General features: G+C 49.0%; 1 protein-coding gene across 1 annotated transcript in view; it reads left to right on the top strand.

Annotated features, from left to right (window-relative positions):
- HID1 (HID1 domain containing) overlaps positions 1–26,373 on the top strand; it is a 29,186-nt gene extending 2,813 nt beyond the window's left edge. The window contains exons 2-19 of the mRNA XM_061376957.1: positions 5,072–5,221; positions 7,649–7,819; positions 10,434–10,547; positions 12,895–13,001; positions 13,525–13,641; positions 14,393–14,615; positions 15,304–15,360; positions 15,457–15,597; positions 15,973–16,063; positions 16,674–16,825; positions 18,017–18,095; positions 18,707–18,871; positions 19,995–20,222; positions 20,714–20,847; positions 23,316–23,396; positions 23,742–23,833; positions 24,171–24,329; positions 24,792–26,373. Of these exons, the coding sequence (XP_061232941.1) occupies positions 5,072–5,221; positions 7,649–7,819; positions 10,434–10,547; positions 12,895–13,001; positions 13,525–13,641; positions 14,393–14,615; positions 15,304–15,360; positions 15,457–15,597; positions 15,973–16,063; positions 16,674–16,825; positions 18,017–18,095; positions 18,707–18,871; positions 19,995–20,222; positions 20,714–20,847; positions 23,316–23,396; positions 23,742–23,833; positions 24,171–24,329; positions 24,792–24,855 (2,325 nt within the window). The 3' untranslated portion in view covers positions 24,856–26,373. The remainder of the gene's footprint in view (positions 1–5,071; positions 5,222–7,648; positions 7,820–10,433; positions 10,548–12,894; positions 13,002–13,524; positions 13,642–14,392; positions 14,616–15,303; positions 15,361–15,456; positions 15,598–15,972; positions 16,064–16,673; positions 16,826–18,016; positions 18,096–18,706; positions 18,872–19,994; positions 20,223–20,713; positions 20,848–23,315; positions 23,397–23,741; positions 23,834–24,170; positions 24,330–24,791) is intronic.
- The last annotated feature ends 1,501 nt before the right edge of the window (positions 26,374–27,874 follow it).

Here is a 27,874-nt window from a genome sequence, read left to right as displayed (position 1 = left end):
CTTGGAGGCTTCTGGCAGCCTATTGCCAATAATATTCAGGCTTGTCTCAGGTTGATCAGAAGCAAAGTTGTTGGTTTAAAAGCAGTGTTGTAACTAACACTGCACACAGCTGACACTCATCCTGGGCTTTCACTGCCAGACTTGCACTAATCCTGTTTTCCGGTTCCCTTTGCCACACTGTCTGCTGTGGGGGCAGAGAACTGGCATCACACTCGAGTGGGGTCTGTCCTTGATTCTGCACTGCTGGCTGCAAAGATCCTGCAGCAAAGCTTACTGTTGGTCTGTGTGGGGCTGCTGTCGTTGACAGCAGGGGGGAAATCCTGCTGGGTATTAATGTTATGAGTAAATCTGTCCTCAGCCTTTCCTTTTGCACAGTACCACAAGCAGGTGGTACAAAGGTGTGAATGGCCTCAAACTAATCCATTGGCCCTGCAGGGTTGCCTCATCTGCTAGAGCTCTACCAAGTGCTGCAGGAGTGACTCTCTGGTCAGTATTACACCGCACAGTTCTGCCTCATTTGGCGTGGAAAGGAGCCTGCTGCTGTTACATATCTGACCTTGGGTAGTACTGGCTAGAAACCCCGGTAAGGGATGAGGGATCTGCTCTGATGTTGGGCTGTGGAAGAAGGAAAGTCCCTGCCCTGCACATTTTGTTACATTGGCTCGGTTGGTGGGATGCTCAGCTGACGTGTAGACAAGAAAGAAGAGAATACAGTGAACAAGACTAATGGCTGCTTCTCCCCTTGGTTCTCTGCTGATGTCTGCAGCAAGGTCAGGATTGGTTTAAGGAGAGTGCTCTGTTAAGGACCTGCTGGAGGAATTCTTGGGAATGGGGATTTGGTGTAAAGGTGGAGATGCAGGAATCTCTTGGGTGGGAGGAGAGTGCAAACACTCACCCTGCTGGAGTTTGTGCGTGGTTGTGTCTGAAAGGGAAAGCGAAGGCGGTGCTAGTGTCAGGCTGAGCACAGTAATGAATGGGGGAGGCTGTGCCTCAGGACCTTTTCCTGTTTATAGGACATGGTCAGCTCCACTCTGTGTTCCTGTTTCCTGTGAGGTATCCTGCTGGATGCCTGGGGATTGCCTGTTGGGGCTGTGATTCTCTGTTCAGTAACTGGCAAGGTGCTTGCAAACTGTTTTCTGGCTCCTACAGCATGTGTGGTGTGCTTTAAAGAACCTGAAACCCAACATTTATAACTATTGGGAAACAAAGACTGGAGGTGTCCAGTAGGACCTGTTCCACCTCTGTGTGGCCAGCGTGCAGGTGGGAGGTCTTTACACATTGTCCTGGTGAACTGAAGGCAAGTCTCCTTCTTGCCTTGATCTGGAGGATGCAGCGACCCCAGCTCACACCATTGCTGGTGAGGATTCAGCTCCTCGTGAGCTCTTCTGGTTAAAGCACTGTCAAGGGTAGCTGTGGGATTTGTGACTGCAGCGTGTGCTGCTTGTAACTAAATCCTGACATTTCCAAATGAAGATATCCATAGCTGGTGAACGAGGCTGTTCTAGGTCTCTGTATTTCCCTTCCTGTGAGCTACATACGGGCAGTTGTGTGAGCTCAGCATGAGGAAATGGATATTTAGATCCCCAGAGATGCCGTGTGCAGAACACAAGCAGCTTAGAAACATCCGTTAATGTTCTATCAAGGAGATGAATATTATGTGGATGGGAGTAGCTTTGTGATGCCAGACTGTTAATTAAACCAGGGGGGCTGTGGGGATGTGAGTGACTCAGTACTGAATCCGTGGCCCAGCATTGTACAGGGGATACCATCTGTTGGTGAGGAGCTGACTGCTGCAGCTATTAAAGCTGAAAGAAACAGTGTTTTAGCATCATCTGCTTGCCAAGATGGCAGACATGACATTAATGTGGCTGCAGCACCCAGTGTTGCAGCTATGCTTCTCTACTGCTGTGTCCTTTTAGTCAGACCATGTCCTTCAATCTGCTTTAGCTCTTGTGTTACCATGTGTAAAACAAGGGCTGTGTTCAACCTCAGAGCAGGCCTGAGGCAAGCAGGAGGTAAAGGATCTGTGTCTACTGGTGGGAAATGGTTTCTGCTTCCCCTCTAGATGAGAGGGAACCATTAGTTATGCATGAGCTCCAATTAGCAGCAATTGCTGCTCCCTGTTGTCAGTGGGAGTGGCTGTGGCAGGCAGCCAGTGGGTACATGTGGGGATTGTACACAGGGTTGTGGTACCAGGTTTGGAAGGAGATGTAGGAAGTCTAGGATGTTTTGTGCGTTGCAGAGATTGGATTTCCAAATACTTGGTTCTTTTTGAGGAGTCCGATTAGAGGTGAGGTTTGCAAAGTAGCTTTGCTTCCACTTAAGCATTTCATGCCCAGGTTAGGAAGAGTGCGGCTCCTTCATCCTGCCCCTTTATTCTGCTCTCGTGAGACCTCACTTGGAGTATTGTGTACAGTTCTGGTGTCCTCAACATAAAAAGGACATGGAACTGTTGGAACAAGTCCAGAGGAGGCCACGAGGATGATCAGGGGCTGGAGCACCTCTTGTATGAAGATCGGCTGAGAAAGTTGGGGCTGTTCAGCTTGGAGAAGAGAAGCTGCGTGGAGACCTCATAGCAGCTTCCAGTATCTGAAGGGGGCCTATAGGGATGCTGGGGAGGGACTCTTCATTAGGGACTGTAGTGACAGGACAAGGGGTAATGGGTTAAAACTGAAACAGGGGAAGTTTAGACTGGATATAAGGAAGAAATTCTTTCCTGTGAGGGTGCTGAGGCACTGGAATGGGTTGCCCAGGGAGGTTGTGAATGCTCCATCCCTGGCAGTGTTCAAGGCTAGATTGGATGAGGCCTTGGGTAATATGGTTTAGAGTGAGGTGTCCCTGCCCATGGCAGGGGTTGGAACTTGATGATCTTAAGGTCCTTTCCAACCCTAACTATTCTATGATTCTATGATTCATGCACTCAGGAAGCTGGAAGTCAGGCTGTGAACACTTGGTGTTTCCTCTAGATCCCCTCTTAGGAGCTGTGATCTTGAACCATTTGGAAAAAGTTGCTTTTCCCTTGGGAAGGCTTAGTGGGAACTTGCTTTGGTGACAGGTGATGAAATGAAAAGGGTTTCAGCACTAGAGCAGTTTAAAAAGATCATAGAATGGATTGTGTTGAAGGGACCTTAAAGCTCATCCAGTTCCAACCCCTGCCATGGGCAAGGACATCTTCCACTAGAGCAGGTTGCTCCAAGCCCCTGTGTCCAACCTGGCCTTGAGCACTGCCAGGGATGGGGCAGCCACAGCTTCTCTGGGCACCCTGTGCCAGCGCCTCAGCACCCTCACAGGGAAGAGCTCCTGCCTGATGTCTAAACGCGTGTGTGGCTTTTTTCAGGTTTTAAAGACTGGAGAGTCTCTTGGGTGGATTTGCTGCGTGGCTGGAAGGACCAGGACAGGAGACAAGCAGCCTCGGCAGCGGTGGAGCGTTAAGGCAGGGAGCTGCCGGGCTGTAACCTGCTATACCAGTTTGGGGGCAGCTACCTGCCCATCTCACGTTTTGGCCTTTGAGTGATAGTGACACGTGCTCAAAGGCTGTTAACTCAGGAGGTGATAGCAAAGAGGGAGCTAGGGCACTTCTCAGTGCCAGGGCTGTGATGTTCTCCCTGGACTTGTGTCTTAGCTGCATTTAAACAGCAGAGAGCTGGGCACATTTTGTGCCTGCTGCAGCAGGGCTGGGAGTGAGCAGGCATTGTTTCAGTTAAACACATGTTCATTTTCTTGCCCCTTTCCCATCTGACACGATAGATCCATCCACAGTGCTGGTTACTGCAGCTGGGAGAGAGCTGCTCTTTGCTTTGGAGCTGGTGCACTTGCAGGGAGGACGCTGCCCCTCATCTCCAGCCAAGGGAATGGCTCTTCTGATCTACCACTGTGCCTCAGCATGGCTGGGGAAACACTGGAAAAGCTTCAGTTTTCCTCTTCTATTGTAGATTCATCTCCTTCCTGCTGCTTGGCATAAATAGGTATTTATCCCGCCCTTTGGCTGGATGAGTGCTCCCATGCTTGTTTGAGTGATGCCTATCTCTTGGCAAGTATTAGCATTTAGATGGGGAGAGCTGTGCTCTGTTTTAAACTGGCTGAAAAGTTAAGTCTTTCCTGATTATTCAGAGCTTTGGATGCCTGAGATGTTGTGTAATGGAAATGCCTCCTTGTTCAGCAAACAGTGCTGGTGCTTTCACCTTTTGAGGAGTGCTGGTCATCAGTGTGCTTCCGCAGGGTTGGAGGCACAGCTGGCCCTGTGTTTGAACACCTTGGAATGCTTTCTGGCTCTACAAAACCATAAAGGGCAAAGTAAGATCCAGTCCTCTTCGTTCAGCCACATATAACCTGACCCCCAGTTGTCACTGGCAGTGTTTTGCTTTCTGAGTAGATGCCACACAGTGAGGAAGAAGCTGGAGGAAGAAATCACATGGAGGCTCTGCAGCCGGATGTGCTGAGCTGACTTTCCAGCTGTGGCTTTGCAAACAGACCAGCCTTACAGCCAGCATCCCTTGTAGTGGGGTCTCAGGGTGGGCTTGAGGAGAATACTCATCCTCCCACTGTGGAAAGGGGACTGCAGTGCTGATGAAAGAGAAGGTTGTCTGCACCTGCAGAGCCAGAAGAGGTAGTGGGAAGAGATGTGTTCCCAGACATGGAGAGCGGGGTGAGCTTCTCAGACCACAGGTCTGAAATGGGTTGCTTTTTTTGGTGTATCAGCCTCCTCCTTCCATCTTTCTCTTCGAACTGCACACTTAGTGCTTTTTAAGAACAAAGCTTGGCAGCACTCAGCTGCACAGTCCAGTTCCTTATAAATATTTGATTCAGAAAGACCAATTCCCTTGTATCTGTAAGTGCTTCGAGGCGGGTCTGTCAGTTCTGTGAGATCTCTGTCCGTGCCCTCATGTGAAATGTCTCTGACTGCTTCCTCAAGACTTTGGTTGCAACAGAAGTAATTCCAGTGCATGCTCAGGTTATCCTTGGCTTGCTCTGAAGGTAGTAGAGCTGTGAGAGCATTGGTATACCTGACCTAGCTGTTTGGACTCCATAGAATGGTAGTTCTGCATCTATAACCACGTTTGTCTCTCCACAGCCTGTGGAGGCAACAGATGATGCCTTCTGGGACCAGTTCTGGGCAGACACAGCTACTTCAGTGCAGGATGTCTTTGCCCTTGTACCAGCTGCAGAGATCCGGGCAGTGAGAGAAGAATCACCTTCAAACTTGGCAACTTTATGTTATAAGGTAAGGTTAGTGCTGCCTTATTCCTTACTTCAAGCTGGCAGATCACAGAGGGGTGTGGAGATTGTCACTGTATGGGTGTGTGGATGAAGTCTGAGGGAGATCTTAAGACTTCTTTTCCTGAATGCATCCCTGAATGCTGCTTCTGGTGTTGCCCTGTCCTTGTGTGGAGCACAAGGCACGTGGACTCACATTTCCTACCCTCTAGGTCTGGCAAATTGTCAAGCTGGTGAGCAACAGCCTGAGACTTCCTCTGCCTGGGAAAGTGCAGGTGTTAACCATGCGTCTGATTTGAGCCCTGCAGAGAGTAGCCTCGAATCTGTAGTACTGGCAATGTTTGGAATGGCATTTTCCCAGTTTAAAATGGTTGTTGCCATACTGTTTTTCTTTTCTGCTCTACAAAATGTGGTCAAAACCCCCTGAATCATACTGAAGGTGCCTCTGATTGGGAATCATAGAATCATAGAATAGTTACAGTTGGAAAGGACCTCGAGATCATCAAGCTCCAACCCCCCTGCCATGGGCAGGGACACCTCGCTCTAAAATCACGCCTCACACAGGTGCCTGTGGTAGATGCTTGAGAAAGAATACAAAAATGAGGGAAAATGGAATAATTCTTCCCTAGTGCTGTTTCCTGGCTTCTGGCATCAGCAGCTTGAGAATAGAGAAGGGCTGAGGAGACCTCTTCTGACCACAAAACCCCTTTGATTCTGTGTCCTTTATACCCCCAAACCAAGACTAAAATATGGGCTTTCCTCCCTACTGGAAACAGATGTGTTGGGCGACCTGGTGACTGCAGAGCAGCTTATCCAGGAGGCCTGGATGTTCAGATATCAGGGTCAGAGGAGCCTGCAGACTCCTGCAGTGCTTTCCCCACACTGTGCCACGTGCAGTGTGCCGCTGGACTTAGCAATGCTGCATGGTCATGGAGAGCACAAGAGCATGGCTGAAATGTCATTTGCAGTCATAGCTACAGGCTCAGGCTGTCCAGAGTCATAAATGGGCCTGAAAGGATAGTTAAGCTCAGTCAAGGAGTAGTGTATGGCTAAAGTGAGGCTCCACAAACAGCATTTAAACACCCATTAATGCAGTGGTGCAGGCTGGCAGGCAGTGACCCAAGCAGCCTGCTAGGAAAACATGCAGAACACATGACCTCATGAATTAAAAAGCAATGAGGTGAATCCTTGGTAAATGCTTTGGCTTTCATTCCCTCTCTGTTTCCCCTTGGGATCAGGGAGTAAGAGCGAGTGGGTGCAGCTGCTGGGGGAAGGAGCTGCCTGTTGCTGTGTGTGGGTAAAACCTCTTGCTGCTGCCTCCTGGGACTGTGGTTGGTGCCTGATAAAGACCCCACAGCCTGTTCTGGAAGACCCAGTGGCTGTCTCCATTGGTGGGTTCGGCAGTGACTGGGTGGGCTGCAGAGACTCAACACAGAAGCTCTTTCCAGAGCACCAGTCCTATTCACAGGAAACCTGGGCTGCCACCCTCGTGTGCAGCAGGGCCTTGACAGACTGTGCTGGAGGCTGTATCTGTACACTAAATAGTCACAGGCAGCAGCTTTGCTCCCACCTCCTGAATGAGGAGAGGTTCCTGCTGTAATCACAACAGCACATACAGAGCTGTCAGACCCGTTTCTGTGCCATCTTCCCCTGCCTGCCAGCACCTCACGCCGTGCAGCACAGTGCTGTGCCTTGCTTCTGCCTGGGTCTCGTGTGCTTGAGATTAATCTGATCTGCTCTTTTCAGTGTGTGGTGTCATGGAGCAGTGCTGGAAGGAGCCTTCTGGGGCTGTGTCTCACATGGTGTGACACATGTGCTGTGTGGATTAACCCTGGTGTGTGAGGTCTCTTTGAGTGGCACAGCAGAAATTCAGGAGGGTCTCTTTAACGTCATAGAATCATAGAATAGTTCGGGTTTGAAAGGACCTTAAGATCATCAAGTTCCAACCCCCCTGCCATGGGCAGGGACACCTCGCTCTAAACCATATTACCCAAGGCTCTGTCCAACCTGGCCTTGAATGCTGCCAGGGATGGAGCATTCACAGCCTCCCTGGGCAACCCATTCCAGTGCCTCACCACCCTCACAGGAAAGAATTTCCTCCTTATATCCAATCTAAACTTCCCCTGTTTCAGTTTGAACCCATTACCCCTTGTTCTGTCACTACAGTCCCTAATGAAGAGTCCATCCCCAGCATCCCTATAGGCCCCCTTCAGATACTGGAAGGCTGCTATGAGGTCTCCACGCAGCCTTCTCTTCTCCAGGCTAAATATTACCCCTATTTCTGCAGTGTTTCAAACAGCAGCAGAATCTGTACCATTGAACCCTGAGAAAACGGGCTCCAAGAGCTGCTTATAACTCTCAGGGTGTCACCAGCAGGCCAGACCTGCCCAACTCTTGCTAACTTGTGTACCTGCCTTGGTTTCGTTTCCTTCAGGCTGTGGAGAAGCTGGTGCAGGGAGCAGAGAGTGGCTGCCACACCGAGAAGGAGAGGCAGATCATCCTGAACTGCTGCCGGCTCCTCACCCGCATCCTGCCTTACATCTTTGAGGACCCAGACTGGAGAGGTTTCTTCTGGTCAACTGTCCCTGGGGCTGGCCGAGGAGGGGTCTGTCTCTTAGCACTTACTCTTCTTTCTTTAGACCCTATGTACACACTTGGGAGCAACTTTATTCCAGTTATTTCTATTCTGTCAAACATCAGGTGACACCTTCTAAGTTCTTTTATTTCCTTTGTTTCTTTCTGTTCTTCCTCTCACCCTCAGCTGCTTTGTTTCTGCATCATCTGAGTATTTCACGTGAGTTGTAGCTGTAGGAGAGCAGTGGTATGTGAGGAAAGGCTTCTCCAGCGTAACTGGAGTGTGAACATGAGAGCAGTACTAGATGCTGTATGACTTTAACTGAAATGACCTTGTTCCATTAACTAAATTTGATTTAAGGTTAATGTCAAATTGAAATGGAGTGTAGTTTCCACTGACTTTACAATGCCACATTTAAAGCAACCAGTGCCAGAGAAGCTCTCAGCATCATTACTGAATACTCTGTTATGAGCTGAGTGATGCAGTTTTAACTGGGAGTGTACCCACAGAGGTGAAGCCCATAACTGAGCAAGAGTGATTAAAAAATTAGGTACTGTATAACCTTAGGGGGTGCTCTGAACCTGCCTACGTCTCTGTCTGGAGAGCAGGCACAATGGTGCTCTTCTGTGTCTCTCAGAGGAATGGGATGAAACCGCTTTAGGATCTGCAAATAGGAGAAGCAGTGTTGAAAACAGAGCTGAGTTAGGCCAGAAATACATATGTGCCTGCTTGCTCCCTCAGCAGCTGCCTCTCTGTGCATAGAGAGCTCTCTCATATGAGTTCCTGAACGTGCAGGTCAGCATGGCTGTACTGACGAGTGTGGTTTCCCCGAATGCTCAGTGCACTGCAGTGTCTTTGGGGATGGATATGAAGGGTTGGCAGTGGCTGGTACAGGACAAAGCTTGCACCTTGAGCTGTCTCTGCCTGTCACCTCTAATCTGTTTTGCCTGAGGCCACTTCAAGGGGACGATGGTCTGGGTGGTGGAACAGGAAGTCTGCTAGCCCTGCTGCTCTGCTGTGTGATCTGTGATCAGGAGGGTGGTGGTTGTCCATCCTTTCATCCCTGCAGGGGCCAGGGAGTGCTGAAGAGGCTTAACAATGGAGGAGCTTGTTCTGGGAAGGAACGTGGGGTGCCTGGAGCTCTGATCCAGCCAGGCTGTTGTTACTGCTGGTTCTCCACCTTGTTCAGCACCTAGAAGAGAGCATTCTTTACAGTGATCCAACCCAGCGCACGTGTGAACCCTCCTGCTGTTTGTACCTTCTGGATGTCAAGGAGCTGATGTGGTTCAGTGTGCTCTGTCCTTTAACCATGTGCAGAAGCAGCTCTAAGGCTGGCTCAGCTGCCTGGCATGAATAACAGAGACATTAAGGGAAGCTGGGGCTAGATCTAATCTAGAGGCAATAGCTTTGCTGTCTAAAGGCTGATTTCTCTTTGGGAACCAAAGGGGAAGATGATGGTTACATTAGTAAATGTCTCTGCAATTATCTTTCATGTGCTCCATAGTGCAGTGATGGATGGCAGAGCTCCAGAATCATGGGAGCCTCCCTCTTGTGAGGAAGTCTGTGCTATGTACTGGTCTGTTGGTTTGGTGTGTGTCACCATTTTGGATGTGGTGGTACCCAGAGCCTGCAGGTACTTCTTTTCCAGCAGCCAAGGTGATCTTAGCAAAGGTCATTCTTGGAAAAGAAATCCCCTCAGACTCCAGTGCTTATCATTTCATCTTAGACTGAGAGCCCAAGTAAAAGCATCTTTGCTGTGCTGGCTCCATCCATGCTGTCTGGGTTTCTCCTTACATCCAGGATCTGTTTGGCAGTAGTCTTCCTGCTGTTGCTGAGGCAGCCACACAGGTTGTTATCTCCCTTAGCTGCCTGCTGTGATTGAAGAGCTGTGTGTTGTGTGCAGGCTGACAGAGGTCTGGCTCGGATAGATAAGCTCCTGCCATTCCTGCTCCCTGCCTTTCCCGGCAGCACCAGTGTGTGGTGGGGAAGTTCTCCCATCCAGGATGCTCTTTGAGAAGCAGGATCTGGAAAGGTTTCCCTTGGCAACGGCTGCAGAGGAGTAGCCATGCATGAGTCCAGTGATTGCTTTGAATGCTGGAGAGGGCAAAATCCTCTTTGCTGCCATGCTTCCTCTGCCATGGCAGGTTTAGGCAGCGCCTTGCATGGTGCATGCAGCCTCTCCTGCTTCTGTCACCTCCAGTTCTGGGCTGCCATGTAGGACTTCAAGGGGTTTTACACCTTACTGCTGCTGGCTGGCTTCTTCCTATCGCTGTCTGTGCACCATTCTAGTCACCTTCCTTTATGACTGTAAACCCACTTCTCTGTCAATGGTTCCCTTTCCTTTTGTCTCCAGTAAGTCAAGCATCTCCACTTGTCAAGGTCTAGTGCTACTCTTCTGTTTCCCCAACATCTCTGTCTGCTCAGTTTGGTGTCATTAAAGAGCTTATTCCTGTTTAGTCATCACCTTCCAGGGGGGAATTTCTTTCCTGTACAGGCTGGGTTTTGTCCCTATTGTTCCTTTGTAACTTCTTGCCTCCCTGTGTGTTCCTCAGGAGTGTATCTTCTCTTGCTGTGTTACACTGGTGTTCCTGTGTGCTCTTTGCTAACCTGGGCTGACAACACCCTTCCATGTTTCTACCTGCAGGGAGATGAAGATGATGAAAATGCCCGACCCCTGGCTGAATCACTGCTCCTTGCTGTCACAGACCTGCTCTTCTGCCCTGACTTCACTGTGCAGAGCCACCGGAGGAGCACAGTGGTAAGTTGAGATTATAGAGGGTTATAGAGGTAGATGAGGTTATAGAGGTAGATCAGCTGCATGGTGGGGGATTCCCTGGAGAATCCCAGCAGCTCCCTGCAAACCTGCAGGCAGGGAAATAGGGAGTTGCTGCATTTGAACCCACAGTGATTGATACTGATCAACATTTTGGGTTCATTATGTGGGGTTTGTACCTTCTAAAACAGATGTTCTGAGGCAGCTGGATGAGTCTCAAATGGAGTGGCTGGCACCTACCCCTACACTATGGAAAGGTGCTTGTGCTGGCAAACAACCGCCCTTCTGTTGTTGCCAGAGACCTTTAGCACTGCTCCTTTCACTGGCAATTTAGTCCAGATAGGGCAGGAAGCAGCTGTTTGCTTGATCACAGGTGCTGGCATCTGAATGAGTAGATTGTCTCTGTTGCCTTTCCACCTTCTCTTTCTCTTTGCATCATTGCAGCAAAGGCAAATGTGCTGTGGCCCCTATGGTGACTGTCTTTGGAGGAGTTCCCTGAAGCAGGGATCTCTTACCAGGTGTGCTAAGGACAGGTTCTGATGCATTTCCTTCCCTGCCTTCCAGTGACTCTGTGGTGTTTATTGTAGGCCCAGTCTAGAAAGAGAAGTGGGCAGCCCTCCTTTTTGATATAGCTATGAAGTACATTAAAAATGAGCATTCTACACCACCATGTATTTGACGGCTGCAAAATCGCCTGAAAACCTCAGTGCTAAACTCCTTGCTTGAGGTTTCTGGGTATTAGAAATAGAGTTGAAATCTGTAATCCAGGGATGAAGGGGCAGATTCTCCCTGGAAGAGCCCCCTGTTCCCACTGCAGGTGTGGTTTCACCCTTGGCAGCAGCCAGCCTGGTGTTCCAGGACTCTGGACAACTTGAACTAGACAATGACTCAGGAGTGCTTTGTGTTCCTTGCTGTTAGCTGCCTGCCTGCTGCCTGCAGCCTCTGTAGTCTTTGCCTAGCTTCTTCCCTCCCTGGATCTGGTCTGACTGCAAGTTAAGAGCAGAGAGGTGGGTACAGCCCCCTCATATTCATGGCAGAACAACTTGTGGCCCCAGAGACACAGTTCATGGTGGATAGCTGCTAAAGCAGAATTGACAGGAAGCATAAGAACTAGGGAGGGAATGGGCAAAGGAGACCTGGGATGAACCAGCTCTGTCAACCTTCTGCTGTTTGTCCTCTTGCTGAAGTCAGCCCTTGTAACTAAGGCTGGAAATTGGGGCTCTGTCTGTCATGCACAGTGCTGCATCTCTCTGTTTTAGCATTTACTTGCAAAGCCTGAGCTCTCTGAAGACATCAGCACCTGCTTTGTTGGGCCTGGGAATCTGCTATAATGCTGGTATCACCGGCATCTTGGTTGCCCTCAGAATTTGAGGAAGGTCTTGCCTATGTGGAAGGGAGAGAGGTGATGCAGTGGGAACCCAGAGCAATTAGAAGCAGTCCTCTGATCTCTTTTCCCTAAGTGCAGGGAGGAAAAAAGGCAGGAGATAGAATTTGCTTCATTAAACCTCAGAAAAGAGACAGCCAAAGTGGGCCAAGTGCACTTGATGCAAACATACTCATCTGTGCCCTTGCTGCTAGTGGTTCCTTGAGGGTTGGCAGGTGGTTTTCAATGGCAGCAGAGCTGCTTCAAATGTGACAAAGAAGGGCAAACTGCTGTGGTTCATCTCCTCAGGTTGCAAAGCAAGAGTCTGGGAGTCATGCCAGCAGCTGTCAAGGGACTGGGAGGGTTCTCACTGGGAGAAATAACTTATTTGCAGTCACCTTCTTGCTTTCCCCTCTGAAAGCAGATCACAGCCATACCTGCTTCTGTTATGCATGAGGGTTAATTTGCTGCTTCTCCTGTCTTAGGGGTGCAGCCACTGCGAGACACCATTATGTGGGTAAACTCCACATGATGTGCCCTGAGGTAGGGTTAAGATGTCAAGCAGCACCCTGTGTGGTGCTGTTGATCTGCACAGGAAAAGCCCTCACTTGGTCTGTATTTCATGAGATGGGGAGGAGAGGAGATGGTGATTCATCCTCTAAGGAGAACAGAACATAGTTTGGATCCTTTGTCATCAGGTGATCCTTCCCAGCAGAGGTTGCTGGCACTGCACCTTAGCATGCTAGAGGAAAGGCCTCATTCTGCATGGTGCTCAGTGCATGTTGAAGATGAGGCCCTTTCTCTGCGGTGCTCCCCAGGTGGTGCTGGTATGGACAGTGGGTGTCTGGATGCTTCCCTTCTGGTTTCTTTGGTACTGCTGAATAGAGGGGCAGAACTGCCTTGGGTATCGCTGGTGCTGTCAGCTCTGGCTCTTGCCTTCTGTAGTCCAGCCTCTTGTTTCTCCCACAGGACACAGCAGAAGATATCCACTCCATCGACAGCTGTGAGTACATCTGGGAGGCAGGAGTGGGCTTTGCTCATTCTCCACAGCCTAACTACATCCATGACTTGAATAGGTAAGAGGGCTGCAAAGGCAGAAGGGAAAAGAGGCTGGGTTCAGGAGAGGGGGATGTGGGGAAATGGATTCTCCTTGTCTCCTTGGGTGTCCGTGATTCCCAAGGGCCTTTATGCTTGCACTAAAAGGAGCTAAAAGGACCAGCAACAGGGGAAATAGAAAACAGCTGACCTTTTGAATAGCTTTGTGTAGTATGATATGGGAGTCAGGGTGTCTGCAACAGAAACTGGCAGAACACTGCTGCTTTGAGAATGCCCAGCAGCTCTGTACTGGATTTCCTTTTCATGAGGCAGCAATTCTGCTGAGCTTTGCACCAGTGACAACAATATTGCTTATGAAATGGAATAGGCTTAGCTCCCTGTGGTGAGAGCTTTCTAGATGGGACTGAGCTTTCCTTATGTTCTGCTGTTGGTGTTTCCTGTGCCCAGTCCCTGCTCCTGAATGGCTTCAGGCCTCAGCTTCTTATAGAATCATAGACTAGTTAGGATTGGAAAGCACCTTAAGATCATCTTCCCTTCTTTCAGGACAGAGCTGCTTAAGCTGCTGCTGACCTGTTTCTCTGAGGCCATGTATCTGCCTCCCTCCTCGGACAGCAGCAACACCAACCCCTGGGTGCAGTTCTTCTGCTCTACAGAGAACAGGTGAGGGTGAAGAGGTGGAGCCTGGGTGCCAGGGGAGCAATACCTTCAAATCTCTTCCATGGAGTGTGTTGGTGATGGGGCACCATAGCACTTGCTGCCTCCAACATGGAGGAACTGTTGTCCTTTTTCTTTGTCCCTATCATATGTACATCCCATTATCATCTCCGCTTAGTGGGAATTGCTCCTCAGCAGCAGAAAGGGAGACTGAGCAGGTGCCCACTGGAGTTTGATGCAGGGCTGATCATGTCCTGTGGGAAATGAGAGCTGCTGTTCCCTGTAGACCCTTGTTCCTTCCTGGGGATGGTGGCGTGGCGCTGCTGTGGGCAGTGCCTGGTGTTGGTGGTTGGATGAATGCTGCCCTCTAGTGACATTGTCTGCTATGGGACTTCAGCTCCTCAGGTTGCCCCCCTCGGAGCAGTCCTGGCTGAAGATACGATTTTGTCTTTCCAGAGCCTGGAGAGCTTTGAGCTCCTTTTCTCTTCACACAGTACTACACAGGATTCCTCTGGGAAGCCACTCGGCCTTGTTTACCTCTGCTTTCCCTCTCAGATGTAGTCCAGGAGACCAGCAGGGAGCTGGAGTGTCAGCTCTTGTCGCTGAGGCACTGTTACAGCTTAGAGAAGATGATTGTGTTTGTCATGACCCCAGACATGTGTTGTTTGTGTGATGATTGTATTTTATCATGACCCTCTCCAAGGCAGCTCCTTTTTCTTCCTGCTTCTGCCTTCTCCTAATGTTTTCTTCCCCTCAGACACGCACTCCCACTCTTCACCTCGCTCCTGAACGTCGTCTGTGCCTACGATCCGGTGGGATATGGGATTCCCTATAACCATCTGCTTTTCTCGGACTACCGCGAGCCCCTGGTGGAGGAGGCAGCCCAGGTGCTGATTGTCACTCTGGACTATGACAGCTCCACCAGTTCAAGTCCCACTGTGGATGGCACCACCACTGGCACGGCTATGGATGATGTGGATGTGAGTGAGACTGGGAGCTTTATTTGCTGCTCTCCTGAACTCCCTGTAGTGATCTTACAGCAGCTTGTATTGAATGTTGACCTGTAGAGCCCTGCGCCACTCCTCCCCTTGCAGGCTGCTGTCTCTGCTTCTTTCCTGTAGGTCACTAAGCAGCTGTACATGACCACATCATTAGGCTTTGGTCACTAACTGGAATCATAGAATAGTTAGGGTTGGAAAGGACCTTAAGATCATCAAGTTCCAACCCCTGCCATGGGCAGGGACACCTCGCTCTAAACCATATCATCCAAGGCCTCGTCCAACCTAGCCTTGAACACTGCCAGGGATGGAGCATTCACAAGCTCCCTGAGCAACCCATTCCAGTGCCTCACCACCCTAACAGGAAAGAATTTCCTCCTTACATCCAATCTAAACTTCCCCTGTTCAAGTTTTAACCCATTACCCCTTGTCCTATCACTACAGTCCCTAATGAGGAGTCCATCCCCAGCATCCCTATAGGCCCCCATCAGGAGCATATAAGTGAAAAGTCCCTGGCTTTAGTGTTCCCTGAGGCGTTCTGTCTCTTAGCATTTAAAATGGGATAATTCAGAGTGGAAAGCTGAAATGGGGCATTAGCCCCAGTTACACTTTTCCTTCCTGAGTATTCCTTGTTGCCATTAAGTGTTTCAATCCTTTTCTTTGCATGCAGCCTCCTGGACCAGACAATCTGTTTGTGAATTACCTCTCAAGGATACACCGAGAGGAGGTAACATGCTCCTGTCCTGAACTGTTTCCTGTCTGCTTTCACGATGATTGCATTAGCCCTGGGCTCACCACAGCCTCTTTCTTGGTCTCTTGGCAGGATTTCCAGTTCATCCTCAAAGGAGTGGCCCGCTTGTTATCAAACCCGCTGGTCCAGACCTACCTGCCAAACTCTGCCAAGAAGATCCAATTCCATCAGGAACTCCTCGTCCTCTTCTGGAAACTCTGTGACTTCAACAAGGTGTGGATCTGCTTCTTGCTGAGCTTTGCCCCACCTTGCCTGTTGCCCAGAGCCTGGGGAAGGGTTGTGGGCAGACAGTGTGAGCAGTGACTGATCAGCAGCACTGCTCCCTGCTGCATGGGGTAACAGGGATCTGGGTATAGGGACAGCTTATGAGAGAGACTGCAGCTCCTGAAGGTCAATGCTTGAGGCAAATGGCTGAAGCAGGTGTTATTATAACTACAAATAACAGGAGTTGAAGAGCTGGTGCATACATCAGCCTTTCTAATGGTCCTGAGAGATTTGTTAGCTTGAGGCTACCTGTCCTGAGGCCTGCAGATGCTGCAGAAAATCAAATCTGCTTATGATGGTCTGAAATCCTGCCCTTTCTTCCAGAAATTCCTCTTCTTTGTGCTGAAGAGCAGCGATGTGTTGGACATCCTTGTCCCAATCTTGTATTTTCTCAATGATGCCAGAGCAGACCAGTGTAAGTTGGTTATTTTCAGTATTTGGGATGATCAGTGCTTGACAGTTGAGCTAGAATGTTTTAAGATGCTTCCTCCCTACCACTTAGATGCAATAGCATCTTAAGTGCGTGTTTCTAGCCTTCTAGAAGGGTGGAGTGCTTCAGATAGCTGAGTTTTAGTGTCCAGAAGCAGGACAAGATTTATGCCACAGCACAGGGAAGGGAAATCCTTAGCATGTTAACTCATTTTGGGTTCTTGTGTTGAAAACTGTGTCTCTGAGAGAGAGAAATGAGGAATCTGCTCTTGCCTTGGGAATAAATCGGGCATAACTCCATCACTGCATAGTGGAAGGACTTGGGATCTGTCTTACTATGGTGATGGGTTTACATCAAGAACATAATGAAGAAAACCATAATTTATCCAAGACCTACACACTCTATTGGCCCCATAGATGTGTTTGGGAAGGGCACTGGTACTGGCAGCAGGGGGAGCTCTGTATGGGGTGTGCCTTGTCAAGACGGTCTGATGTGTGCAGTTTCTGTTTCAGTCCCATAGTGTTTCTCCCCTCTCCTCACTGCCTTCTGCCTTCAGGAATCCACTGGCCTCACTGTGATGTGTTTTTGCCTGCAGCACGAGTGGGCTTGATGCACATTGGGGTCTTCATCCTCCTGCTTCTCAGTGGGGAGCGTAACTTTGGGGTTCGACTGAACAAGCCCTATTCTGTACGAGTGCCTATGGACATCCCTGTCTTCACAGGGACACATGCAGATCTGCTCATCATAGTGAGTATAGCTCCAGCAGTTCTTTTCTGTCCTTCCTAACTCCTGTTGCATACCTCCACAAATAGGTGTCCTCTTTTCTCCTCCCATATACTCGTCCTTCCTAGGTTCACAACCCACTGAGTAGCTAGAAAGCATGTGGGATGCATCCAAGCACTGGTGGGATCTTTGCACATTGTTAACCTGAGGTGGTGTGCCTGGGAGGGTACAATTCCATCTGCATGAGATGATCCCAAAGAACAGGATCCCGGATAGCACTGGACTGATGTCTAAAGGACTCTGGGAGTGGAATGAATGGAATGGGTGCATGGCCTCTAGCAGACTTATCATGGGTGGGGAAGGCAGGAGATCTGACTGCATTGCTGTCTGTGTCCCAGAGTTGTGTGGAGCACATCTGTCCGAGTGGGAGCAACTTGGTGATACCAAGCTGAACCTACAGCTTTGGGTTTTGTAGTGCCAGCGTCAGGTGGTGGTACCCTGCTGTCATGTTCGTGCTTGTTTGCCAGAGAAGAATATCTCAGCAGATTCTGATAAACCTCCAAAAGGAGATTCCCATTACAAAGAGTTGGGAGAAATGTGCCTACCAGAGCTGTTGGTGCCATGTGTTTTGCTATTACATTCCATTCCATTACTCTCCTATCATCTCTATATCTTTTGTTCTGCTGCAGGCCTTCTCTGCAGGCATGCCAGCTAGAGGTGGGAAGGCCAAGACTGGGAATGTCAAACCTTCCATGTCTGAGGTTACAGTTAAGAAAAATAGGACAAATATCTGAGTTAGAAGTGTGCACTAAAACCAAATATGAAATGATTTGTTCTGTGGCATTTCAAGCAGCTACTGTTAGGGTTCAGAGTCACAATCCATTCCAGGTGATGATGTTTCTTTACTTCCTGGTTAATTTCTGTCTTGGGCTGCCTGTGTGTTTTGGAATAGCTGACAGTCAGTTTCTGTTTGCAGTGTTGGAGAGCCCTAATCACATCCCCAAAGGATTCCTTGTAAATGAAAGCTTGTACTCCTGGAGCGCAAGCCTGCAGTGAGAGCAGCGTTCCCCACCTGTGTAATTGTGGCGTGTGCAGGGCCCTGCCTAGGCAGGAATGGTGTCAGGAAGCGATTAGTGTGGGGGTGGCACTGGTTTTGGTTGAGAGGGTGCTTTCAGTAAGGTGCCACCTTGCTCAAGAGCTCTTTCCTTGCCATAGGTCTTTCACAAGATCATCACCAGTGGGCACCAGCGGCTGCAGCCTCTCTTTGATTGCCTACTCACCATCGTGGTGAATGGTAAGTGCTGTTTGAGTGTGGAACCACAGCCTCCAGAGGGCATACCCTCACTCCCCTCTTCCTGTGCTCCTACCTGTGTCCACTAACACTGACCAGTGTCAATGACTGCTGCTGGAGGTGCCAGCTGCAGATCAGACCTGTCTGCAGAGCATTACCTGAGCCCAGATGGGGCAGAGGGGGGGACAGCAGCATCCCTGGAGCCCCTCGGGGGTGGCAGGAGGGCATTTGCCAGTAGGTCTGGTGAGGGTTGTTGGTAGTGCCATCCCTTTCCAGCAGGGAGTGCCACCTCCCCACGGTGGCAGTGGCTTCCCTGGGGCTTAGCCGGTGGCTCTGGTTGTGTGATCTTTTCAGGAGGTGTGCCAGCATCGATGCTACTGGTGTGAAGCTACCCAAGAGCCTCTAAAAGCACAAATGTTTGCTTTCACTAAGGTTTTATGTTGACTTCTTTTCTAACTGGAAATATTTCTGTGGAACCCTGTTGGGCTCAGCTATTCCATGAGGCTTTCCCAGAAGGGCAAGAAGGGAAGGTGGTAAAAACAATGTTTTTAGAGGTGTATTTATGTGAATGAATGCACCTCAGTTCTTCAGTTTGAATTTGTTTGCCTTTACAGTGTCTCCATACCTGAAGTCTCTCTCCATGGTGGCTGCTAACAAGTTACTGCATCTCCTGGAGGCTTTTTCCACCACCTGGTTCCTGTTCTCTGCTGTCCAGAACCACCACCTTGTTTTCTTCTTGCTGGAAGTCTTCAACAACATCATTCAGTACCAGTTTGATGGTAAGAGACTGGCTGCTGTGTTTAGTTGGTTTGCACTAATTTAGTCCAAGAGAATGTGAGATGGAATGACCGAGAAAATCCAAACAGGTGAGGGAAGCTACATGGAGACATGCCTGGGATTGGGAAGTTGAATTAGGAGGTAATAGATCAGGTTAGAGCAAAATGGGATGGCAGTTGATGATCAGCAAAATCTCAACCTCTTGAAGACCAGAAGATGAGCTGGGTTAGAGAGAAAGAAGAAGGGAAAGTGGGTGTGTAACACTTAAGGTGTGACTGGCTGGATGCTGCTGTGAAACTGCTTGTGTTGCTCAGCAATGTAGATGAGGGGCAAACCAACTTCCATCTCCTTAAACATTTAAAAGTGCCTCTTGGTTCTGATTTAGCAAGTCACTGGAGCTGAAGACCAAACAGCCTCATCCAGACAAAGTCTGGCACTTGCCACCTTTGCAGGAAATGCCTCTTAACCGCGTGATAGTCTTTTGCCTCAAAAAAATAATAGTGAGGTCTTTTGAACTGCTCCAAATGTCATGCTTTGCTTTAAAGCTGCAACTCTAGAGTGCCCATTTTGGTGCCCTGATGGAAATCTTGTAAGTGGTGGTTGCTAGATCCCAAACCAGCCTTTGTGGCTGTTTTGTATTTTGTATTAGGGAATGGTTTCATTCTGTTCTCTGCCACCTTGCAGGCAGTAAGAATTCTGGTCTTTTGGCTTTGATATTTCAAGCCTGTTTCTCATCAAATGCAATGCCCCTGATGTGTTTTGTGAGCGCTTTTTGAAGCTGGAGGAATATTGAATCTTGTTTCACAACCATTTCTTTCAAAAGAGGTGCTAATGTGTGATTTACACTCTCCTTTTTCCTCTCAGTTGTTTGAATGATAGTTTCTAAGCCATCAGCCTTCCAGCCTAGGAAGGATTTCACTGAATTTCCAGTACTACTTTGTAAGGGATAAGAGGATATTGAATCCTGCTTTCTTCCTTGGGCTATTGCCTTTGTGGGTAGAAGCATGGCTCTCTGAGCTTGCAGGGTCTCCAGAACCATGCTTCATGTCCCCGCTGAGCTGTATGGCATTGGCAGAGCTCTTTGAGTCTTATTTCTCTGCTTCATTTTGTTGCTTGGCTTGCCAGGAAACTCCAATTTGGTCTATGCTGTTATCCGGAAGCGGAACGTGTTCCACCAGCTGGCCAACCTGCCCACGGACTCACAGGCCATCCAGAAGGGGCTGCAGCGCAAGAAGAGGACTCCAGAGCCTATTTCTCGCACCAACTCCCAGGAAGGGGTCTCCATGGAAGGCTCCCGTCCTGCTGCCCCTGCAGAGCCAGGGACACTGAAGACAAGCTTGGTGGCTACGCCAGGTCAGCTTTAGTTTACCTTTGTAACAGGAGAGAGGCTTGTTTCCTCTGGGAGATACGGTGTGGACTCACCCTTTCACTGGGTGTGGGAGAGATTAAGAGTTTACATCTGTGACTGACTTACTGCCTTTCGTCTGAGTTACACATCAGTTTGCCCAAGCTGATCACAAACAAGTTAAAGTAAACTGCCTTGAGCTTCTCTCCTCTCAGACTTAATGTTCACGTGGCCATTTGTCCTAACCTTGACCTTTTGCCTCAGTTTAACTCTATCCATGTAAACCTCTGCTCCTCTTTAATCAGGAGCATTTTTTTAGGACAAATGGACTCCTTTGGGATAGTGAAATCCAGGCTAAATCTTGCTTTTCCTGTTGAAAGGAGAGGGATTTGGTTGTCAGCAGATGCATAGGGTGTCTGTGCATGGTAGGACAAAAAAGAACCCCTTGCTTTTAAGTGTATTCACTTGCGTTCCTGAGCTTTGTCTCTTTTGAACACAGGAATTGACAAGCTGACAGAGAAGTCCCAGGTCTCAGAGGATGGGACCATGCGTTCACTGGAGCCTGAGTCTTTGCAGTCATCCCCAGAGGGTAACCCATCCTCAGCTGTGAGTGATGGGGAGCCCTGGAGCGGGGTAAGGCCGGACAATCTGCTGTGCAGGGAAGGGCTGGGGTGTGACATGGACTAAATGGGGGCCTGGGAATGAGAAGTCTGGTTGGCCCATTGAATAAAAGCATCCTATTAGAGGCAATATGCACATGTGCACTCTGCTGGAAAGCACCATGGTTCAGAAGTCATGTTGCATTATGGTGGGTGTTTCAAATCTGTGCTAGTGACACAAGAGCTGGGACACCAGAAGAGAGAGCTTCCACGACAATGAAAGCTCCTGAGCAGCAAGTGTGTAACTGTAAAGGGATGTATTCCTGATCTGGAGGCTTTCAGCTCAGGTTCTGACTACTGTTGCTTTCTCCTCTCCCTTCTTTCTGGGATGCAGAGCTCTGCCAGAATCTTCTGGCTGGCTGGTGGTGTGAACAGTATGTTCCCATGAGGGCTTGGCTGAGGTGCTGCTCTCAGAGTGGCGGCTCTTTGGCCGTGTGGATGAGACAGAGGCTTTGTGGTCTGTGAAAGAAGGCTGTGCTGGCTCTGGTGGCGATGTCAGCTTTCTGGCATTTGGTGGCTTTCCCTATCAAGAGCTAGAAAACACCCATTTCAGTGGAGCAGCCTCTTTACTGTGAGGGTGCTGAGGTGCTGGCACAGGGTGCCCAGAGAAGCTGTGGCTGCCCCATCCTTGGCAGTGTTCAAGGCCAGGTTGGACACAGGGGCTTGGAGCAAGCTGCTCTAGTGGAAGGTGTTGCTGCCCGTGGCAGGGGGCTGGAACTGGATGATCTTAAGGTCCTTCCCAACCCAGACTAATCTGTTACTCTATGGTATGCTATTGGGAGAATCATCACTGCTATCAAATGGCACTTTACGCAGCACACATCTGTCTCCAAGAGTAGTGGTGTTTCAGACTAGGTGAACATTGTCTTCCTTCTGTGCACCAACCTGCTTCTTTAGTATAAATGAATAAAAGATACTATATAAATTATAGGATACCCACGCTTATGACAGATTTGATTTCCTTCCTTTATCTGTTTGAATGTTCTCTGTTATCAGCCATAACCACGTCAAAAGTGTCTTGTGAGATGTTCAACAGCTTCATATTCCCATGTAATTCCATCTTACTTCTAAATGTGCCAGCTGGCTGCCAGTGTTTGGATGGCAGCTGTGAGGGGGCAAGGGCTGTGGGAGAGGGAGGAGGAAAGAGGAAGGAGATGGGGTCATCTGCAGGAAATCAGAGGGTTTTATGCCTTTATGAATTTATTTTTAGAAGCCTGATGAGGACTCAGCACTGAAAGTGAACAGGCTGAATGATAAGGGTTGTAGCTGCAAACACTGCAAAGTAATACTGCTGTTTAGGCTGTGAATGAACTGGAATGAACTGAATTACTGAATATCCCAGCACCAGTTTTACTTATGCTTCCTGGCCTTTCCTGGTGAAGGCCTGTGGTCAGCAAGATGTCTTAAGCACACAATTACGTTGTTGTTAAGTGAGATCTTGGCTGAGAACTTGAAGAAAGCTTGTCTTCCTCCACTAGCCCAAGAAACAATCACAGGTCATTACTTCTCTGTCCAGCTTGAGCTGTTTCCCAGTTGGAAAAGGACTGGTACAGCACTGTCAGCTTCCAGTGCATTGCGGCACAGCTCTGTCCCAGGCCTGCTGTGGCTGGTTGCAGAGGTGATGCGTGAATGAAGCCATGCATGTGGCAGTTGAAGGAAGTGTTGTTCCCATTTGTTTTGTAGAAAGGTCAGCTCTAGTAATGATGATGTTACTTGGTAGTAGTGAATGGTTCAGGGTGTGTTGCAAAAGGAAAAAGCCTTTCCATTTTTACATCATGCAAAGATTAATAGTGATTTTAAAGGGTATTTTCCTTCCCTTCTACCATAAATAAGGAAAACCAGCATGTTAATGTCTGCTGTATAAGAGACATGAAAACAGATTGATGGAAAGAAGAATAATGAGAGAGAATTGTGTCTTGGACTTTTGACCAGAGCTTTCCAAAAAGTGACTAGTGATGGTGTTCGTGTTTGTACCATTCCTTAAGAGGCAGGGGATGTTAGGCAGGAGTTGCTGAAAGCCCACCCTTGGAAAAACACTCTTTACTATGTTCTAGGATGGGCATCAGAGATACTCAGTAGACAGAGGTCTGTAAAGCTGTTCAGTCTCTGTGCTAGAAGAAAGCACTGTGCCTGGACAGGCTTTGTCAGTCCTGCTTTAATTTCCCACTGTGGATTGTTCCAGCAGAGTGTCAGCAGTTGTGACATTGCCAGAGGGTCCTACAGCTTAACCCCATCAAATTGCCACTCTCTGGGTTAAAGCATATGGGTTTGGTTATGGACGGTCTGGTGGGTTTGGTCTGTTCTATGGGCAGGCTGAGCAGTGTTTCACAGAACTCCTCTGGGAAAGCTGGGGGAAGTCAGCAGGACACGGGTGTATTTCTTGCTCTAAACTGAGTTGCTTTTGGTTGGGTTGGTGTGTTCCAAAATCCTCTTTATTGCCAGGAGGCATCACACCCCCGACGGGATCGAAGGCGTCTCTCCAGTGCATCCTCCAGTGGGCAGTGGACCCCAACTCCTGACTGGGTAAGGGAATGTGGACAGAGGACATCAATGTGGAAAAGAGCTGGGGCACAAAGGCCTCACACCTCATCAGCTTCTCCTGCCTGAAAGACTCCAGACAGGAGCACTCCCCATGGGGAATGTCTTTGACTTTGTGTTCCAAGCTCCAGAAGTTTATCACCGTCTTTTGCTTCACCTGATTTAAACCAATGCCCTGTTAGTTTCATTGAGTGGCTCGTGTTGTAGTACTGTTGTGCACTGAGTTCCTCCATCACCTTTGTGCTTTTTGTAAAACCTCATTTGTTGTAGAGATAGTGGAGATAACCATAGATAAATTCCTTATTTCCCTGCGGGCTTTCCTACTCACAGGTGATGTCTTGGAAGTCAAAGCTTCCCCTGCAGACAATCATGCGGCTCCTGCAGGTGCTGGTTCCTCAGGTGGAGAAGATCTGCATTGACAAGTAAGTACACCTTTGGAGGGCAAGGGCTGTGCAGTGTGTTGAGGAATGTGAGGTTGGCAGTGTTTGGAGTGCCTCTGGGGGAAACCTTGTAAAGTCTAATTGAGAGCATCATGGTCTCAGCAGAGGAGATGTTATTTTGCTTGCCGAGCTTCTTGTTTGATCCCTTCTCAACTCCTTTTTACAGCAAAGACAGTGTGTGTTCTTGGTGGCCATAATTGCTGATGTGGCTTAGCCTGATAAGCCGTCTGTGTGTGCTTAGCCTGATACTTCCTGCTGCAGCAGTTTTGGGGTATCTGTGGGGCATGCCTAAGGATGTTCCTCATTTGCCTCTTTGCAGGGGTCTCACTGATGAATCAGAGATCCTCAAGTTCCTGCAGCATGGCACACTGGTGGGGCTGCTGCCTGTGCCTCACCCCATCCTCATCCGCAAGTACCAGGCAAACTCGGGCACTGCCATGTGGTTCCGGACCTACATGTGGGGAGTTATTTATTTGAGGTAAACCCACTTCTGTGCAACCTAACTTGGTCTTTTCCAAACTTTTGGGAGGCTTGTGGAGAGAATTGCATGTGCTTGGCCAGCTCTGGATTGTCTCGTATTTACAGGAGGGAAAGATGTCAGTCCCTTGGAAGAGGCCAGGATGAATATTAGTTGCTCCAAAACTTGGTTTGAGTGAAGGGAGCTGTTCTGGGAACTCTGCTTGTTTGGGAACTGGCAGCAGCAGGGAGCAGAAAAGCTGCCTAGAGGGGATGGTGCAGAGATTTAATGCAAAGCTCTGGCTTTGTGGGGTGTTGTAGATACTGTCATCCCTCTAAGGTGCATTGTTTTTCAGCCAGGGATTTCCTCTTTTGCAAAGCAGAAGGCATTCTGTGTAGGCAGCTCCTGTAATTTTAGCTGTGAGATTTGCATTCCATGTACCTGCTCACAGAGACTGAAGTGGCTCTTGTCTTTCTCTCTCAGGAATGTGGATCCCCCTATCTGGTATGACACAGATGTGAAGCTGTTTGAAATTCAACGGGTCTAAGAGAGCACTTACCTCTATGAAGAGAAATACACTGGATATAAGGACTGCTGTGTGCTGCTTCATCACAGCTATTCCTGCATTTCACATCCAGCTGAGAGACCAAAAGGACAATCACTTCATTTACCTCCCTGTCATTTAAAGCTTTAACTGGGACCTGCTTGGACATCCCTCCCCCCAGCTCACTTCTCTTCCCTAACCCTTCACCAGGAACCTTGAGTGAAAGATGTCTAAGGGGTTGTGCATTGTTGTGCTTGCACTAGAAATCAGGTTGTACTTAGCTCTTCTGTTACTCTTTTGCTCCTGGATGTGGTTTGGAAACCAGTCTGACTCTGTCCTTGCCTTGGTCAGAGTCAGCATGTGATTGAGTAAGACTAGCCGTAAATCGGGTGCAAGGGAGAAGCTGCTATTCCTGCAGGAGATGGGGTTTGGAAACTGCAGTTACTTTCATGTGGCTCCACAAAGTTTCCAGGGCATCCCTTCTGGCTGCAGGTGTCTCCCTGGTCTCAGTTGGGTACTGATAGGGAAGTTATCCTATCCCAATGAAAGGAGAAGTTGCTGAAGGAAAGCTTTGTGTCTCAGCTCTGAATCTCTCTACTCCTTTGCTGGAAAGCTGCTTAAGACATTTCATAGGAGCTGGTGCTTTGAGATGGCAGGAGAAGTTTTGCCTTGGCTTCCAGGCCCAGCAGCCTGTCCTTTGTGATGGGCTGCTGCAATGGAGTGTGTGCCACTTTGGAAAGCTCTGCTTAATCCATGTGAGCACATAGGGAGGAAGGGACTGGCTCAGTGAGAGCAAGAAGAGACATGACTGTTAAACTCCTTTAGTCTTCTGTTGACTGGAGGGACAGTGCCACCTGGCTTTGAAGGGAACCATATCCTTCCATCTTTGCCTGGCAGGCTGATGCAATGCAGGGAGTGGAAGGGTCTTTTGCACACTACTGTTTAAGGCAGGGGTTTGAGGGAAACGCTCAGGGAAGTTGTAGGAGGAATTTGGAAGTTGTAGGAGGAAAAGCATCTCCATGTCAGTAGGGAGTGGAGAGTGCTGAGGCAAAGTTCAGTTCTTCAGGGCGTTTTGCTAGTGACCAAGTTATCACATCTTGAATGTATTGGGTCCCAGGCACGTGAAATCTTGGAAGCCAGAAGTGGAATTAGTGGGAGACCCATTGTTGCTGGCTTTGGTTCAGCAGCATGGGATAGGTGGAGACATCCTTGGGTTTGAGTTGCATTTTGTATTCTGCTGGGAGAGGCTGTTGTGTTGGACCTGCGTGGTCTTTAGACCATGAAATGTGAGGGGTCCTGTCATGAACTGAGACCTTTCTCTCTCCACCAAAGCTTAGTCCTTGGTGCTCTGCTATTCAGGTTCTTGACAGGATCCCTGGCCACGAGCTCAAAGAGTAAAGCCAGAGGTGAGATCACTCCATGGGAACAGGCCTCACACGTTAAAGGGGGCAGGTATGGCACACACTTGCAACCCTTGCCTGAGTTTTAAAGCAAGGGTGATAGCAACGTGAGTGTCCTCTCCTAGAGTAGAAAGTAGAAAGCTGAAATAAAACCTGAATGGTTTTCTTGAAGGATAAGAAATACGTGAAACAGAGAGAGGTCATTTCCCCCTCCCAGCTCCCATCTCCAGCCCACTTTGCCATCTAGCACTACTCCCATCCTGACCTCATCCCTGCTCTGATGCAAACAGGGTGAGGTCTCTGTTTTACTTGGAATCTCTCATATACAAGAATGTGATTTGGTGGGGCCAGCCTCTGATTGTGTGGCACTTGCACCTCACAGCTGGAATGGGGCATCCTGTGTCCCACGTGCTTGCCTCTTCCCTCCCATGGATCTGCTGGTTCTCATGATCTCTTCCGTCCTCTCTTTTCTGCTTTGTTTCTTTGTGAGTTCCTCTGGAAACCTTTCTGTTTTGTTTCTTGGTGTTTGGAGTCTGACACTTGTTCTGTGGAAATCAACTTGCACTGTAAACTATTTGCTTACCTACAGAGAGAAAGATAAAGATTATCTGAAACATGCACTTGGTTGTTTAGTTTATTTCCAGAGAGAGGTTTGTAATCTTGTTTGGTTTATGCTGGAGTGATTTGTGCTTCTAGGAGACTGTGTGCTGGCTTCCTCTGCAGTGTGTGGAGTCTTTATTTTAATCAGAAGTGAAGATTGGCCTCTGGAAAATGAGCCTGAACCGTGTGGTTTTGGGCCCTTTCTGTGTTTATGGCATGAGACATCATCAAAGGTAACTGCCTGAAAGGGCACAGCAAAGAAACTAGATCAAACAGGGTCAAGTCTCCCAACTTTGAAGCCTGTACTAAAACCTTTGAGCAGCTGAGGCCCATAAACAGGCACCCTGGCCCTGGGAGAGCTCTGAAGGCCATTCATGGGTGGCAGATGACAAAGGAGCAGGTGGGTCACTGGCATGCCCTGGCTGTGTTGGACCTGGGAGTCAAGGCTAGCTCACTGCTCACTAGGCTTTGATTACTGTGCCCTGCTCTGCCCTCAGCCTTGTGAGGGAGCCAAGGGCAGTTTTAACTGCATGCAAACAGTGTGTCCATGGGTTTATCCCTCCTGGAGGAAAACACAAATCAGTCCAGAGACAGAAGCCCTCTAAGTGAAAGGGCTGGAACCTTAGACCCTACATTTTGGCCTAGAAGAGGGCTTCTGCTGTTGCTTGTTGTGGGATTTATCTTCATCTGCAGTGTTGGAACTGGGGCTGGAGGGCCCTGAGCACTTCTCTGCTCTATAGGGGCTGTAGGTGAGAGTTGGCCCTGGTGGGCTTCATTCCTTATCATGCTAACCATGTATGCAGGTGTCCCATCTGTTTACCAGCAATGAATCACAAGTCAACTTCTCTTTCAGGGCATACTTGCACATAGGATCTGTGGCACTTAGTGTTTGTATCTCAGTGGGAGACCTCCAAAGTCACCTGTAGGCCCAGTGGCTTAAGCAGTGTTCTGTCTGCAGGCCATGGGTTTGCCCATGAAGTACATCATTCCCTGTCAGTAACTAGGAAGTTTTGGGTTGACGT

This window comes from Neopsephotus bourkii, unplaced genomic scaffold, assembly GCF_033783945.1.
Source record: "Neopsephotus bourkii isolate Nb327-2 ecotype Australia unplaced genomic scaffold, CSIRO-AGI_Nbou_v1 NB_1749, whole genome shotgun sequence".
Lineage (NCBI taxonomy): Eukaryota > Metazoa > Chordata > Aves > Psittaciformes > Psittacidae > Neopsephotus > Neopsephotus bourkii.
The sequence above is the reverse complement of the archived record's forward strand: the minus strand, read 5'-3'. Positions and strand labels throughout refer to the sequence as shown.